Below are 16,137 nucleotides of genomic sequence, written 5' to 3'. Positions count from 1 at the left end.
CAATGTTCATTTTTGCCAGTTTCAAAATTATTACTAGTTTTTAAAATAGTTTTCACTTCTTTGATAGTGTATATAAAAATAACTCACTGTAAAACTTACCTTGTCTAGTTCTGGATTACAGGTGACATACGATATTTGAGGTTCAATGGTAGCAAAAATATTTAAGAAGGCACATTCTCTTAAATTCTGCCCATTATAATCTTCTTTAGGAGACACATAAGTCTTACGCCAAGTATACCCAAGCAAAACTGGTGGAATATTTACTTGAAATGTTCCACTAACCTGAAAGAACATATCAATATAATAGATTCTACGTGATGAAAATAAACATCAGTCAAATATAGTACAGCCCAGCTCAGTCTTCTCCATAGGAGGAAACAGGCTTGCAAAGGTACAAGTTGGTTCTACTAATATACACTTGTACAAGGATGATCAGCTTCTCCACGGCGAGCTGTTCACAGGCACCTTTGACACCCTGGGTCCCTGTCTAATACGTACTGTGTGGAGAGGGCAGGAATAAGAAAGGGATGAAATGAGGAAGCAAGTTACTGTACCAGAGTGATAAAAGCTCTTAGACAATCTACTTCAAGCTCAGGGAAGAGGCTAAAAGACCACGTTACATTTTGCACTGGGTGTAGAAAAAAAAAATGTAACAACTCAGAGGTCCACAAGAGGAGAGATCTTGTGTGTGTATGTGTTAGGAGGGACAAGATAATTTACAATAATAATAACTATTAACAATAGCTAATAATTATTGAGCCCTTATTATGTGCAAGGCACTGTGCCAAGTGCTTCATATAGATCATATCATTTAATAAGGTACATACTGCTCTTATCTCCATAGATGAGGAAATTAGGGCTCAGAGGACTTAAGTAATTTGTACAAGATCACACATCTAATGAGTAGTGAAGCCAGAATTACAGCCCAGGTTTGCCCACCTTTGAAGCTCACATTCTTAACTACCTCTCTTTCCTAGAGTCTGGCCTGAGACTGAGAGACAGCCTCAGGGATTTACAAATGTAGGAAGCCCTGTACTTCCAACAGCTTAAGTCTCTATTGCTCTTTATTTGCAGCACTTACATCTGCAAAATGCTCCCTCATGACTTCCTGTGAATGCGTATTTTGCAGACATTTCTACTCTCCTTCCTAATATCCATTCTCTCCTTTCTTACCAACAGTTTTAGATGGCAACATGACAGCCATGTAGCAGCCAAGTCACATAAATAAAAGGTAAGAAGTCTGACAGGGTTTTCTGGGGGAAGTCTCTGTTTTACTTCCTCCTGTCTGCAACAGGAATGTGAGGTTGGAAGTGCAGTGAACAATTTGCAATTATGAGGACGAAAGCCATATAATAAGCACCAGAACAGAAAGACAAAAGGAGCTTGGATCCTTGATGATATTCTTGAGCTGCTGCACTGGCATCTAGACTTCTTTTTAGGTGAGATAACTAGACCTCTTAACCTCACCCACTGCTAATCAGGTTTTCTGTTGCATACGGCCGAACGCAGGGCTAACTGAGACACACGTAATTCCTTCGGAATCAAATGCGTGAGTTTGCTTGACCAACTCATCTTTAGGGACTTGATTCAAAAGTTATCACCTCTGTAAATACTTCCCTGACCTTTCATTCTCCTCTTACCCACTCCCAAGCCTTCTGAACACCATCCCCCACAACCCCCTCCAATCCAGGAAGAGTAAGGTACTCCCTACTGTACGTTCTCATAGTACCTATTTCATGCCCCTATCAAAGCTCTACAGCATTATCATGTTGTACTGAAATGTTAGTTTTCTTCTACGGACAGTGAACTCCTTGAGGCAGCAAATCCATTTCTGAATCTTCTGTATCTAGGATAGCTCTGTAAGTAAGCAACAAAGCCTAAAATGGAGTCTAGGCTGGGCTTTTAATATTTTGCTGATTATGTAGGCATATTCTTGCTAAACAACCCAACAGCAGAGCCTTCTGGGGGTATCACAGAGACAGGTGCAATCATCCACATCAGCATTATCAATAAACAATGCTGAGGAGCCGAAACTCCTGGAACTCATGGTTACAAAGCAACATCATTAATCACAACATTTGTGAATCTGGTGCTATAAAACTATTATATACAAATATAAATGTTGCTTTAAAACCTAAGTCTAGCTGTCTTATTTTTTTTAAGATTGGAACCTGAGCTAACATCTGTTGCCAATCTTCCTTTTTTTTTCCTTCTTTGTCTTCCCCCAAAACCCCCCCAGGATATAGTTGTATATTCTAGTTGTGGGTCCTTCTTGTTGTGCTATGTGGGATGCCACCTCAGTGTGACCTGATGAGTGGTTGCCATGTCCGTGCCCAGGATCCGAACCGCCGAAACCCTGGGCCACCAAAGTGCAACACATGAACTTAACCACTTGGCCACGGGGCCGGCCCCTAGCTGTCCTATTCTTTACGAATGAATACTCAGAAGACATAAGAAATAAATTTGTGGGCATCTCCTGTTCTATAGACAGCTAAAACCTTCAAACACTCCAACACCCCAGGAGCTCTCAAATATAGGATCATTTTAACTGACCTACCAACCTGCCAGTCACAGAATCTGATTCAAAGACAACGGTAAGTGTTTCTATAAGCCAGAGGTAAAAACACAGAATAATTAGCAAAGAATCATTTTCTATTACCTCAGATTGTTGCAGAAGAGCAGAGAAAGGGAAGACAATGGATCCAAGCCAATTCTTTCTTATATATGAATGACCACTGCAGCTCTTGAAACAGTCATTCTATTTAAATAAATAATTTTTCTATTAATTACTTTATATCATGTGATGAATAATTTCAAAAACTTGCATGTAAGTATAAAAAATTATTCTCTCTTTCTAAAAAAAAACCCAAAGGGCAAAAGATATTTTTTCTCACTTTTTAATTTCTTTAAAAGATAATTGACTATTTAAAGCAAAAATAATGACCTCTTGTGGAGTTAATACATAGGTGTAACTAAAATGCATAATGCTACTAACAGAAAGCACAGAAGGGGGATATGGAAGTGTTAATATCATGTTCTTACACTATATGTGAAGTGGTATAATACACAAAGATAGATTGTGGTAAAGAATATATTGTAAAATCTAGAGCAACAATTAAGAAATTAAAGAAATACAGCTAATAAGCCACTTGTAGATGGTCAAGGTTAGAAATGCAAAGACCTTGCAAAAGTAAATGCTCCCGTATCTTATCTGATCTCTTTCTCCTTCTGCTCTCCCTGCTGTTTACCTGCAGCTGGGAAGGGCTGAAGTTTGAATAAAAGCCACCAACACCCCTGATTCCTGACTTCAGCTCATAACTATTGCCTTTAGACATGTGGGGTTCCTTATAACTCTGCACTTGACAAGTTATCCCTTCCGCTTATCAGGGAATACTAGAAGGGTCTTAAATCCAGAGGCTGACCAGCAACAACAGAGCTAAGCAAGGTGGACTGTGTGGCTCTAATCGAAAAGGTAACAGGTACACTTGGGTAGTTTTTGTAGCAATTAAGGTCTTGGACTTCTGACTGATGTGACCTCAACTGCATTAATCTTTCCACCCCAGGTCCCAGGGACACTGCAGGCTTCCTAGATCTACCTTGTCTCAGGATATAGATTACACCTCTATTGGGGTTCACTTTAAAATAAGTTCTCTATGCATTGTTTCTGAGAAGCAGTGAAAGAATTTTAAGACCATCAATGTGAATTATATATGCAGCAATAGCTAAGGAATCTATTAATATAGGAATTGTTTATAGCAAATGATAAAAATAAGACTTAATATTCTTGAGCTATAACATATGCTTAATCTGCAACATATTGGCATAAGTTGAAGCAGGGCCAGTCACTCGGATGGTTAAATGGTTGAAGTGGGGCTCCTGCTGTGATTGGTTTGGCCCCTAATGATTAGGGCTTTTAAATAAATCTGAGATATTTGTGAGATGTTGTATATCTCTATCATCTTGCAAATCAAAATAATCCCTTCAACATGCAAAGACAGTGTGGATTGAGACCCCTGAGAGTGGTGCTTCTGTTACCGCCTACAAACAGGTTCTTTACCTGCCACACAAGAGGGGCCAAATAAAAACTGGAACGCCAGGCTTATGGCAAAGAAAGGGTTTTTATTTCAGGTGACATCAGCTGGGAGATGAGAGCGAGCCCTCAAATTTGTCTCATTTCATCTCGTCTCCCTGAAAGATGGGAGGTTCTAAAGGTGTGTGAGGAATGCGGCTGTTTGTAGAGAGGTGGGGGGAGTCAGTGGCCTTGGTGGTCCAAGCTTTTCCACCAGCCTGCATTCAGCCTTGGGATGCTGTTTGCAGGGAGGAGGAGATGATAAGGAATCCAGGTGGGTGACCCTGGCTATTTGTCTCCATGGCAGACAGTGGATTCTGGAGCCAGGGAGTAAGCAGGGAAAGGGTGCTTATATATATGCTGGGTTTAATGTAGGGGAAATGATATCAGGGCCAGTATCACTCCCACCAACACTGCAGTGGTGGCCATGGGGCAAGGTGGAGTCTGGATGTGACGGGGGGGTGGGGTTTGCTCTGAACTCACAAAGAAACACATGAACCAATCTTCATGCATTCATTACTTTTATGTATTGAAATGTATAAATACATTTCTATGTTATCCCCATCCAAAGAGCATTTGTGCACTTTTTGCTTTTTAAAGACAGAAATAACAAATATCTGAATTACTGAAAAAAATCTTTAATTTTTGTCCTGGGATGTGATTTCTTAGGGTGCAACCCACTTTGCCCAATAGGCTCCCTTATCTTGTTATTAGGAGTAACAGCTTTATACGTTAATTGTCAACCATAGAGTTGGGACTAATGGCTTGGTGAAATGAACTGTGTACTAGGGGCCCAAATGATAAAGAACTCCCAACCATGGCTCCAAGAAGGCTGCCTTGTCAGGGAAAGGCTTCTTCTTATGTAAATTAAGATGTCTTCCTATATGTTAATAAACAATGTAAAACATTTTTAATGTATATACTTTTATTATAGTAGATATGCTCAGTATAGCAAACTTTGAAAATACACTAAAGAATACAGAGAAAAGAATGAAAATTACCTTAACTCAACTCCCAAAGACATCACCACCATTAACAACATTTTAAAGATGTTAAATGGTAGTGAAAATACATTGAAATAATGATGACTCATTCAAAGAGGAGATTAGCATCATGGATGCTAGGTCAATCAGAAAAGGAGATGAAGTTTTATGGTTGATATAACACAATCAAAAAGATGCAGGTTTGTTGACATGGCTGAGTAATTTTAACCGCATGGCATGCCTATTGGAAAAAGGTGAGCCACGAGGCTATCTCAACTTAAGCCCTTAAAACCATGTAATTCAGGTTTCTCTGATCTAACAAGCAGTATTCTGAGCCCAGATCGGTTCCTAAGAAAGATCTCTCTTTTGAGAAATGATTGCACTGATAGACCAATTCTGATTGCTTGGTAGTTACCTTTTTTATGCTAGTTTACAGATTGTTTATTTTTCCCAAGGTGCTAGTCACCTTTATTATGGGAATTTCAGATTTGCAAGATTGGTTTGATTTCCTTTCTTTCCTATCCCTACTTTAGCCTTCGTCCAAATATGCCTTATAATTCTGTGACCTTGTAATTAAAGAAGTAAACAAGAGGCCAACCATCTGTGTGGAAAGAGAAATTTATTATTTTGGTCTGTTTAGAATATTACAATTGATTATAGACCATGCTTAAGCCCCATCATGCTGCAAACTGGGAAAAGAAGATTGTGTTGGTTAATTTTATGCATCAACTTGACTGAGCTAAGGGATGCCCAGATAGCTTGCAAAACATTATTTCTGGGTGTGTCTGTGAGGGTGTTTCCAAAAACATTAGCACTTGAATCAACAGACTGATTAAAGAAGATCACCCTCACCAACGTGGGCGGAATCATCCAATCCTCTGAGGACAGGAAAATACAACAAAAAGGCGGAGGAAGGACAAATCCTCTCTCTTCTTGAGCTATGACATGCATCTTCTCCTACCTTTGGACACTGAAGCTCCTGGTTCTCGGGGGCTTCAGATTCTGGGACTTAGACTAGCAATCTCCTTCTTCTCAGGCCTTTGAACTTGGACTGAATTACTCCACCGGCTTTCCTGGCTCTCCAGTTTGCAGACGGCATATTGCGGTATATCTCAGCCTCCATAATCCCGTGAGCCAATTCCCATAATAAATTTTCTTTTATATATCTCTATATATCCTATTGGTTCTGTTTCACTGGAGAACCCTGACTAATACAGAGATAATTAAAGAAGGAGAGGAGACATATACCATGTATGTGGATTGGAAAGATCAATATTGTAAAGATGTCAATTCTAATCAAATTGATGTATATATTCAATCCATCCTAATAAAAATCCTAGCAGATTTTGTCTTGTTTTCGAAAACTACAAGCTGATTCTAATATTTATATAGAAATGCAAAGGGCTAAGAACAGCCAAAGCAATCTTAAGGAAGAAAAACAAAGCTCAAAGATTTAGATTTCTAGATATCAAGATTTATAGCAAAGCTTTAGTAATCAAGACAGTGTGGTATCAATGCAAGGACAGATGAATAGGCCAACAGAACAGAACAGAGAGTCCAGAAATAAAACACATTTATACAGTTACCAGAATTATAACAAAGGGTAACTTTGTAGGGAAGTGGGCGAAGGGATGATCCTTTCTATAAATGGTGCTGGGTCAACTGAAGATCCTTATGGGAGAAAAGTAAATCTTGACCCTCTACCTCACAGACACACAAAAATCAATTCCATTTGGGTTTTAGATCTAAACATGAAAGGTAAAATGATACAGTTTTTAGAAGCAACCACAGGATAATATCTTCATGATTTTAAGTGGGCAAATATTTCTTAAAGAGGACCAAAAAGGCACCACCATTCACTGTATTGTACTATATTAAATCACGATTTTCTTTTCATCCAAAGATGTATGAAGAAAGCAAAAAAGACAAGCCAGAGTGGGAAAAATATTATGCATATCTGACAATACTCATATCTGGACTATACAAGGAACTGTTATAAATCAGTGGAAAAATGAGCAAAATACTTGAACAGATCTTTCAGAAAAAAGGATATCAAAATCGCGAATAAACATAGAAAACGGTGCTCAGTTTCATTAGTTATCATGAAAATGCAAATTAAAACCACAAGGTGATATGACTACACTTTCATCAATATGGCTGAAATGAAAAAATCAGACAATGCCAGGTAACGGCAAGGATGTGGAGCAACTAGAACCCTCATAAACTGCTGGTGGAAGTATAAATTGACACAACCATTTTAGACTGTTTGGCATTAAACTGCTAAAGCTGAGCATATACACAATCCAAGAGCTAGTAATTTCACTCCTAAGTACAAGTCCAATGGAAGTGCATAGGTATATTTCCTGAAGACATGTACAAGTATATTTATATCAGTATTATTTGTCAGAGCCAATAACTAGAAAGAAGCAAATTATCTATCAACAATAGATGCATTAAAAAGTTGCTATATATTCCTACAATAATGTACTATACAGCAATGAGAATCAATGAACTATTGCTAAATGCAACATTCCAGATGACTCCCAGAAACACAATGTAGAGAGAAATAAGCCATTCACAAACGGACGCATACTGTATGAGATTTCAATCATACAAAGTTCAAAAATAAGCAATACCCAATCTATGCTGTTAGAAATTAAGATACTAGTTACTCTTGGGGAGGAAGTGACTTGGAAAGAGCACAAAAGAGGCTTCTGGGGTGATGCTAACAATATCCAGTTTCTTGATCTGAAGCACTGGCATTCTTTCCATTTTAGCCTGTTGTTGCTACTATTTATTTTCCCTTGGATAGAAAGCAAAATGTTTACCAGAATAAGTTTGTCAATACAAATTTAATTAAGCAATCTAGGGTTGAGTTTCTTGCATCTGAATAATCTCAACTTACCTGAAGTGGTTTGTAAACTCTAGAAGAAGCATACAGTTAAAATTAAACCTCAGAAATAAAACATTTTCAAGGGTTTTTTTTTTCAAAAATCACAGCACCAATTATTAAAAACTACAAAGCCACTTTGGCTACAATGTAATAAAACTAGAATTTAAAATCAAAGTTTACACTAAAGTCACTCAAACATTTGAAAAAGTAAAAGCATAATATTACATAACTATGAGGTCAAGGAAAATATAAACATAATAAAAACATATAGAAAATAAAAAATGAAAATAATAAGTAACCTAATACTATAAAAGATACAGTCTCAGATGTTTTTAGAGATAAATTCATAGTCTTAAAATGTTTTCATTATTTATGAGAGAGAGAGACTGAACAAACTAGACATTTAACTCATTTGGCCAAACTAAGTACAAAAATTATAGTCTCAAGGAAATCAGGAGAAAGAACAACAAAAATACAAGCTGAAATAAACGAATAGAAAACACAAGAAGAGTAGAATTTAAGATCAACTTCTATATTGGTTCTTTAAAAAATAGGCAAATCTCTTCCAAATTAAATCAGAAAAAATAGAAAAACACACTTGGATAAAGTTAGTAATAAGAAGAGGGTAGATAATAGCAGGTCAAAAATTATAACAAACTGCTGAACAATTATATGCTAATGAATTTTAAAATCTTGAAAATAACTAATTTTTCTTTTTTAAATAAAACATTTAGGGGGCCAGCCTGGTGGCACAGCAGTTAAGTTTGCTCGTTTCGCTTCAGCAGCCCGGGGTTCGTTGGTTCGGATCCCAGGTGCGGACATACTTGGCAAGCCATGCTGTGGCAGGCATCCCACATATAAAGTAGAGGAAGACAGGCATGGATGTTAGCTCAGGGCTAACCTTCCTCAAATTAAAAAAGAAAAAAACCACATTTAAACCAACAACCAAGTATTAGATTAGTTTAAGTTCTTTTTGTGACCGTCAGGATTTTTGTTACAGTTTCAGTAAACATACGCTCCAAATCTGGAGCTGTGCCCTGGGCTTGCTTTGCGAGCTCCAAACGCAGTTCAGTCCAGCTCTTTCATGCCCAGTGCTAAATATAGGCCACACGTCTGTAAGACTTCCAAGTCCTCAGCTTCCTGCTAGCAAGAAACTAATGAAGGGGAGACACATAGGAAGTAAGAAATAGTTGATAGCAGGAAGAAAAAACACACAGAAAAGAGAGGAAAATTGCGGCATGGGAAGAAACTGTTTTCTAACGAATATCATAGGTCAATGACAGACCAAAACCTTCTTTCAACTGGGTGGTCATCTCAGGGTTCAGCCTAGCTCTGGTCTTTTATGAGAAAATGGAATGTTTTGGCCCATAGTTACCTTGCAACCAAATCCATGACAAGAGGGCAAGAATATAAGCCAGGCCCTTTCTTTTTCTAAACAGCATGCCTAAGTTGTCACATGTAAGTCTGATACCTAAAGCATATGGATTTCAGTGAAAAACAACACAAAGCACTTGCAAGAATTTAACTGTTAATCGACTGCTATTTCAATTCTGGCCAAACTGATCATTGAAATAATTAACTTTTGAGAGAGAAAGTCTGTTAGGAGTTCTTTTGGGTTTTCCAAGCTCTACCCACTATCAGTTTACATAATCAGAAAACTACTCGGTTTAACTCCTTGGAGAATAGCCATCACCAATTACTGTTTAATATTGTACCCTCAGCCTTTATCAAGAGTTGATGGAAATGTTTTGATAAGACTATCTGTCTGTATCTCCCGGAAAACTGGGTTGGAAGACATTGCCTTTCGTTTCTCAGTAGTTCTTATAGAAGGCACTTTCCTGAATCATGCTTCAAGGTCTAGTTTGACTTTTTTGATTCTCATCCCCAGTCCCTGCAGGTAGAATTAATTGCTGCTTTGATAGTATTGCCATAGAATTTGATAAACCTTTACATTAAAGCATTTAATGAGAGCCCCGAGAGAGGAGGTATAATGGATATGCACCTTTATACTTAGTGCCAAGTTCAGTAGAAAAGAAACTAACAATTCTCTTAGAGCTTGCTATGGCACCAGACATTGTGTCAGGAACTTTCATTTATCTATGAGGAAGACATTCAGTAATTTTTAAAATTATATTGAACAGAACTGGGTTTTGTCCTAGGAATAATTTCATCTCTTTTGTAGAAGTGGTATATTTTTTTGTACAGACAATGAGAAATATATAATCCATTTTTGTTTATCTTTCTTTCTTGGCTGCTGGGAAGCTCACATTTAAATGTAACGTTCAATTGCAGAAATCTGCTTCTCCCAAATTCTTAGTATATTTACCCCTCCTCTTCCTATAGGTGGTTTATCTCTGTTAGTTTTGAACTGACTTGTCATACGTCTGATTTAACTTCAAGTTGCCCCAAATCCTGTTTAAAAAATGGACATATTGCATCTAAAAGCAAATTTACAAATATGTTACTAGACTTCAGTCTGACCTTAGAATTATTTCAACATTGATTATTATAATTATTCTACTTTACCTCATGTTTTTCAACAATCATTTCATCAAAAATGTTGATATAAATGTTATCTTTTATTTTAGATAAGCTTGAGAAGCTATAATCACGTCCTGGCGAGCTGTAAATAAGAAAAACATATTTAAATGCTTAATTTATTTTATTAGAGCATTATTCATAAAGGACTATAAAATTACTTGTGTTCCTTTTTTTTTATAAAGTGTAAGCTAAGAAAAAGCTATGTACTTTGAAGACGACTGCTATCTTTCATTGGAGCCAGTATGTTCTTTGTAGTTTATCTTATATCTCTCTTAAGGTAATTTGCAAGAAAAATAAAAATGTTTAAATGTGAAGCAGCTACACATTTCACTACAGCCATCCATTGCGAATAAATTATCTGTAGTGTAGTGCATTAAGACTTTCCAATTATCTTAAATTCTGCTAGTTTCTGGTATTTCACACACACAGTTAAACTGCTTTTTAGCTCTCAGCTAAAAGAATGACTGTTTAACCATGGAGCTTATCCTCTTTCCCACATTTATTTTTTCTAACCAGAAATTGGGATAGTGGAGTGCATTTCATTTTGCAAGCTGTCTGCTGATGGCTTACTTGATTGGATACATTTTTGAAGGTAGCTGGAAGGATAGTATAGTATATTACAAGCAACGAATTTCCACTCTCAGCTCCAGCTTGTGCACTGGATTTTAACCAAACTTCCAACAGCTCAGAGAAGTTAAATAACCTGCTTAAGGTAATGCCACCCCAAGTGCCTGAGCCCTAATCTGAACCCAGTTCTGACTGACTCTAAAGGTGAAGCTCTTTTCACTATACCAATTACCACTGACATTATTTGTTGAAGTTTGATGCTTAAGCAAGCAACCATACTATTTCAAAGGATCTCCAACAGTTTGTATAACTTTCTGAGATCTACAGACAGTGACAACTGAAAAATGTTAGTTGAGTTTAGAGAACAGTTTTAAGTTGAAGCTTCCTTATATTTCTAAGTGAGAAGGTGACTTCCCTGCCGTGCTCCTTCAAGAGTTCCCTTTCATTTGCAATGACCTGAGGCAGGACAGCGGGGGCAATGTATACTTACAACACTATGCTAGCAGGAGAAATGATAACTGTCATCCTCAAGACATTTTTCAGTATGTCAACTTAGTTTATTCTTTAAATCATTCAAGTCCTGCATTGTCTTGTATTGTGTATCTACTCAAACTTTCCTCAAATTTCATCACAATTTCTCCTCCAAAGTAGAGTTCACAAGGTTAATTACTATTTACTATTTATTTACTATTACTATCTATCCCATTTGCATGTGGTTTTTACTCACTAGAATGTCACGTGGACTGGGGGATAGAGCTCTTGTATCTGAGGCAACAAAAAGTGGTAGCTGAATGATTTTGCCTTAGCTGAACCCTTGCTTGTACTCTAAATGTGTCTAGTGACCTAGTATACTAATAATTTATATACTAATTACTTAACATTAAATAATATAATATATTTTCCTTTCAATCAATATTTCCCTTCACACAGAAAGAGTAAAAAGGCAGGTAAGCAAATGTCAGAGAACAAGGCAAAGCAACAAGTATAAGGTCTAGACAGGTGGCCAAATAACAAGGGTATCTGTTTAAGATCTCTGGCCCAAAACTCTGAAAATACAATTGAGCCTGTGTTGAATCTGGAAGAAAAGAACTGATTTCTGCTAACAGTAGAAGTATCCATAGCATCTAAGCTAACAAAATTCCAAGGTATACTGGTCTATTTGTTTTTTTCCTCCCAAGTTAAAATAATGGTATAAACAGGGTCTCTCTTTCCTTGCAAATCCTGATTAGGGTCTCGAGGCCTTCATGTTGAGGAGTGGTGGCTGGGACATGAATATTCATGTAGTACAGATAATTTCCTTCAGCAGGATAGGTGTGAGAGTGGTGGGATTCTGTCAAAGCAAGGAACGACTGGAGAAGGTACTGGTGGTTGGAGGTTCTGTGCTCCCACAGCTTGCATCTGGGCCCTCAAAGCTGTTAGTTTGCTTGGAAAGTGACTGAATAACTATGGAGCTTCCTGGTTAGAGCCTATAACCAGTACTTTTTTTATATAATCTTGTAGGGAAGAGAGTAGCTGGAGGTTGAAGGGAATAGACAGATTGTTTCATCCTGGGAATCAGGACCCGCTCACGAAGAGTCAAGGTCAAGAACACAGATGCTGGAAGGAAAAGCAACACAAGAAGCCCAAGGTCCAGGGACTAAAAGGTTGGTATTCAAGAACTAGGAGAAATTTAGGAGTTAAAAAGTCAGAGCCATGTATTAAAGAACCAAGCAAAGTCAGGAACCATGTGATCTGTAAAAATCGAAGGAGCTGAACAGAATTGGCAGGAGAAGGGGGAAAGGGCATCAAGAAAAGAGAAAGGACTTTGATAACAGATGCGACCGACAATTCCTTATATTTCCTTCATCCCAGTGAGAGCCAAAGATGTACAGGAAGTGACAAGTGAAAACTGCTATTTGAACTTAGAGAACAATTTTAAGTTCTACATTTCAAATTTGCCTTGATCAGTACACTTTATTTCCAGTAACAAAAACCTATTTATACTGCTTTAGCATCAAATATGAATCCTGAGAAAGAACAAAGCTGGAGGTATCACACTTCCTGATTTCAAAATATATTACAAAGCTACAGTAACCAAAACAGCATGGTACTGGCATAAAGACAGACATACAAACCAATGGAACAGAACAAACGGCCCAGACATAAATCCCTGCATCTATGTCAGGTCAACTAATCTTTGACAAGGGTGCCAAGAATACACAATGTGGAAGGATAATCTTCAACAAATGGTGTCAGTAAAACTATCTACATCCAAAAGAATCAAATTGAACCCTTATCTTACACCAGAGACAAAAATCAACTCAAAATCGATTTAAGAGTAAGGAAGTGTGGGGCTGGCCCAGTGGCACAGCGGTTAAGTGCGCATGTTCCGCTTTGGCAGCCTGGGGTTTGCCGGTTCAGATCTCGGGTGCGAACATGGCACTGCTTGGCAAGCCATGCTGTGGTAGGTGTCCCACATATAAAGTAGAGGAAGATGGGCATGGATGTTAGCTCAGGGACAGTCTTCCTCAACAAAAAGAGGAGGATTGGCAGCAGATGTTAGCTCAGGGCTAATCTTCCTCAAAAAAAGAAAAAAAGAGTAAAGAAGTGTATAATATGTTATTGTTGTTGACTATACATATTATTGTTGACTACAATTATAATGTTGTACAGAAGATCTCTAAGGCTTACATTATATACATATGAGAGAGATTTATTTTAAGGAATTGGTGCTATATACATAGCAAGAGAAATGATAACTGTCATCCTCAAGACATTTTTGAGTATTTCAACTTAGTATATCCCTTAAATCACTGAAGTCCTGCATTACCTTCCATTTTGTATTCTACTCAAACTTTCCTCAAATTTCACCACAATTTCTCCTCCAAAGCAGAACTCACAAGGCTAATTACTATTTACTATTTATTATTACTAGCTATTTATTATTACTATATATGAGAGAGTAAGGGGAGAGGGAGAGAGAGGGAGACAAACAGACAGACAGACACACATCCTATTTGGTTCTGTTTCTCTGGAGAACCCTGAATAAGGCAACAACATCTTGGAGAAGGCAAAACTATGGAGGCAGTAAAAATATCAGTGGTTGCCAGTGGTTCCAGAATAAGGATGAAGGGATAAACAGGTGAAGCACAAGGCATTTTTAGGGCAGTGAAACTGCTGTATGATACTATAGTGGTGTATACATGTCCTTACACATATGTCAAAAACCACAGAATACAACACAAAGAGTGAACCCTAATGTAAACTGTGGACTTTGGTTGACAATTTGTCAACATTAGTCCATCGCTTGTAACAAGTCTACCACACTGATGTCGAGGGAGGCTGTGTGTGTATGTTGTGAGGAAAGGGTATATGAGAACTCTCTGCCCTTTCTGCCCAATTTCACAGTGACCCTAAAACTGCTCTTAAAAGAAAGTCTGTCGCTTTTTAAAGGATGGAAATAAAAAAGAAACTCAGTCACATTAGAAATCAGAGGATGTAAACTAAACTACAAGGAGAATATCATTTTAGATCCACCATATTAGAAAAAATAATTTTAAAAATAAGAAATATTATTGAAGATATGGCACAATAGGAACTTTCATATACTGCTGTTGGGAGTGTATATCAGTTCAAACACTTTAGAAAACACTTTGGTGTTATCTAGTAAACCTGAAGCTGAATTCAACTACAACCTAGCAATTCCCGTCCCAGACGTACATCCCAGAGCAGACGTTCTCAAAGTGTTCCCTGACCAGTAACATCAGCAACACCTGGGAACTTGTTAGAAATGGGATTATCAGGCTCTTCCTCAGACCTACTGAATTAGAAACTGTGGAGGGGGCCCAGCAATCTGTTCCAAGAAGACCGACAGGTGATTCTAGTGCACAAAAAAGGTTGGAAGATACAGTCTTAAAAAGAAACTCTTGCACGTGTGCTCCAGAAGACAAGAATGTTCAGAGCAACATTATCTGTAGTAGCAAAACATTAAAACAAGCCAAATGTGCATCAACAGGACAAAGTATAAATAAATTATGGCATTTTAATACATTGGAATACTATGGAGAAGTGAAAATAAAGGAAGGGAGGGAGAAGAAAGGGAGGGAGGGAGGAAGTAAGCAAGGGAAGGAGGGAGGGAGCGAGGGAGGGAAGAAGAGCCACAAGTACCTACATGGATGACTCTCAGAATAATTGAGTAAAGAATACAAAAGATGATTCAATTTATATAAGGTGGAAAAACATCCACAAGTAAATAATACATATGATTTTATGTAAAATCATAAAGGAAGAGAGGGAATGATAAACACAAATCCATGGCTGTTACCTCGGGGGGGAAGGAAAGGGAAAACAATTAGGTATTGGCACAGAGGGGCCATCAAATGCATTGGTAATATTCTATTTTTTAAGCTGGATGGTAGGTACACAGGAATTCATTTTATTATTTTTCCTCAGAACCTACATTAATGTATACATTATATATATTAATATCTATGTTAGAAATATTTCATAATTAAAAAGCTGAAAAAATAAAACCTATCTCAACCATTATTTTCCATAAATGGCTTAAGAAAATAATTTTGTTATTGCTCTTTTTTTAGGAGCTAAGGAAAAACAGATTCCAACTTACATAAAATCTACTTTAATTTCTTCGTTCCAGCATGGATGAGATCCACTTGCAGTACTGGTTTGGTACACAGTGTGTTGAAAGGAAACTTCCACAAAAGGGTGTACAGTATCCTGAAACACATTAATAAACACTGACTAGATTTTTGTAATATTTCATATAGTTGATAACAGGTAGAGGACTAGGAAATTACTTGTTACTGGCCAACAACTGGATGGCTGACTTTTTCTGGTTTTTCAAACACCCATGATTCATTCACTCATTTAATAAACATTTATTGGTCCTATTCAATATCTGGTGCTTTTCTAGGATCCAAAGATAAACGGAACTTTCCTTTAAGGATTTTATAGTCTATCGGGAAAATAAACAGGTAAACAAATAATTGGTGATGAAATGTGAGCAATAAAAGAAATATATTCAAGGTATAATAGCTACTCAGGAGAGGAAATGATGAACTTTCTGAGGTGAGGACAAGGATTGG

The 16,137-nt window shown here is 37.4% G+C and overlaps 1 protein-coding gene across 1 annotated transcript in view; it reads right to left on the bottom strand.

Annotated features, from left to right (window-relative positions):
* Window positions 1-16,137, bottom strand: part of CC2D2B (coiled-coil and C2 domain containing 2B) — a 101,449-nt gene that overhangs the window by 16,592 nt on the left and 68,720 nt on the right. Inside the window, exons 24-27 of the mRNA XM_046652824.1 lie at window positions 15,660-15,769; window positions 10,472-10,568; window positions 2,660-2,758; window positions 100-282 (exon numbers count right to left, since the gene is read on the bottom strand). Coding sequence (XP_046508780.1) covers window positions 100-282; window positions 2,660-2,758; window positions 10,472-10,568; window positions 15,660-15,769 — 489 coding nt within the window. The remainder of the gene's footprint in view (window positions 1-99; window positions 283-2,659; window positions 2,759-10,471; window positions 10,569-15,659; window positions 15,770-16,137) is intronic.

Source organism: Equus quagga, chromosome 2 (genome assembly GCF_021613505.1).
Source record: "Equus quagga isolate Etosha38 chromosome 2, UCLA_HA_Equagga_1.0, whole genome shotgun sequence".
In the NCBI taxonomy this organism is placed as follows: Eukaryota; Metazoa; Chordata; class Mammalia; order Perissodactyla; family Equidae; genus Equus; species Equus quagga.
Note: the sequence above shows the minus strand (reverse complement) of the source record. Positions and strands in the feature narration are given on the sequence as shown.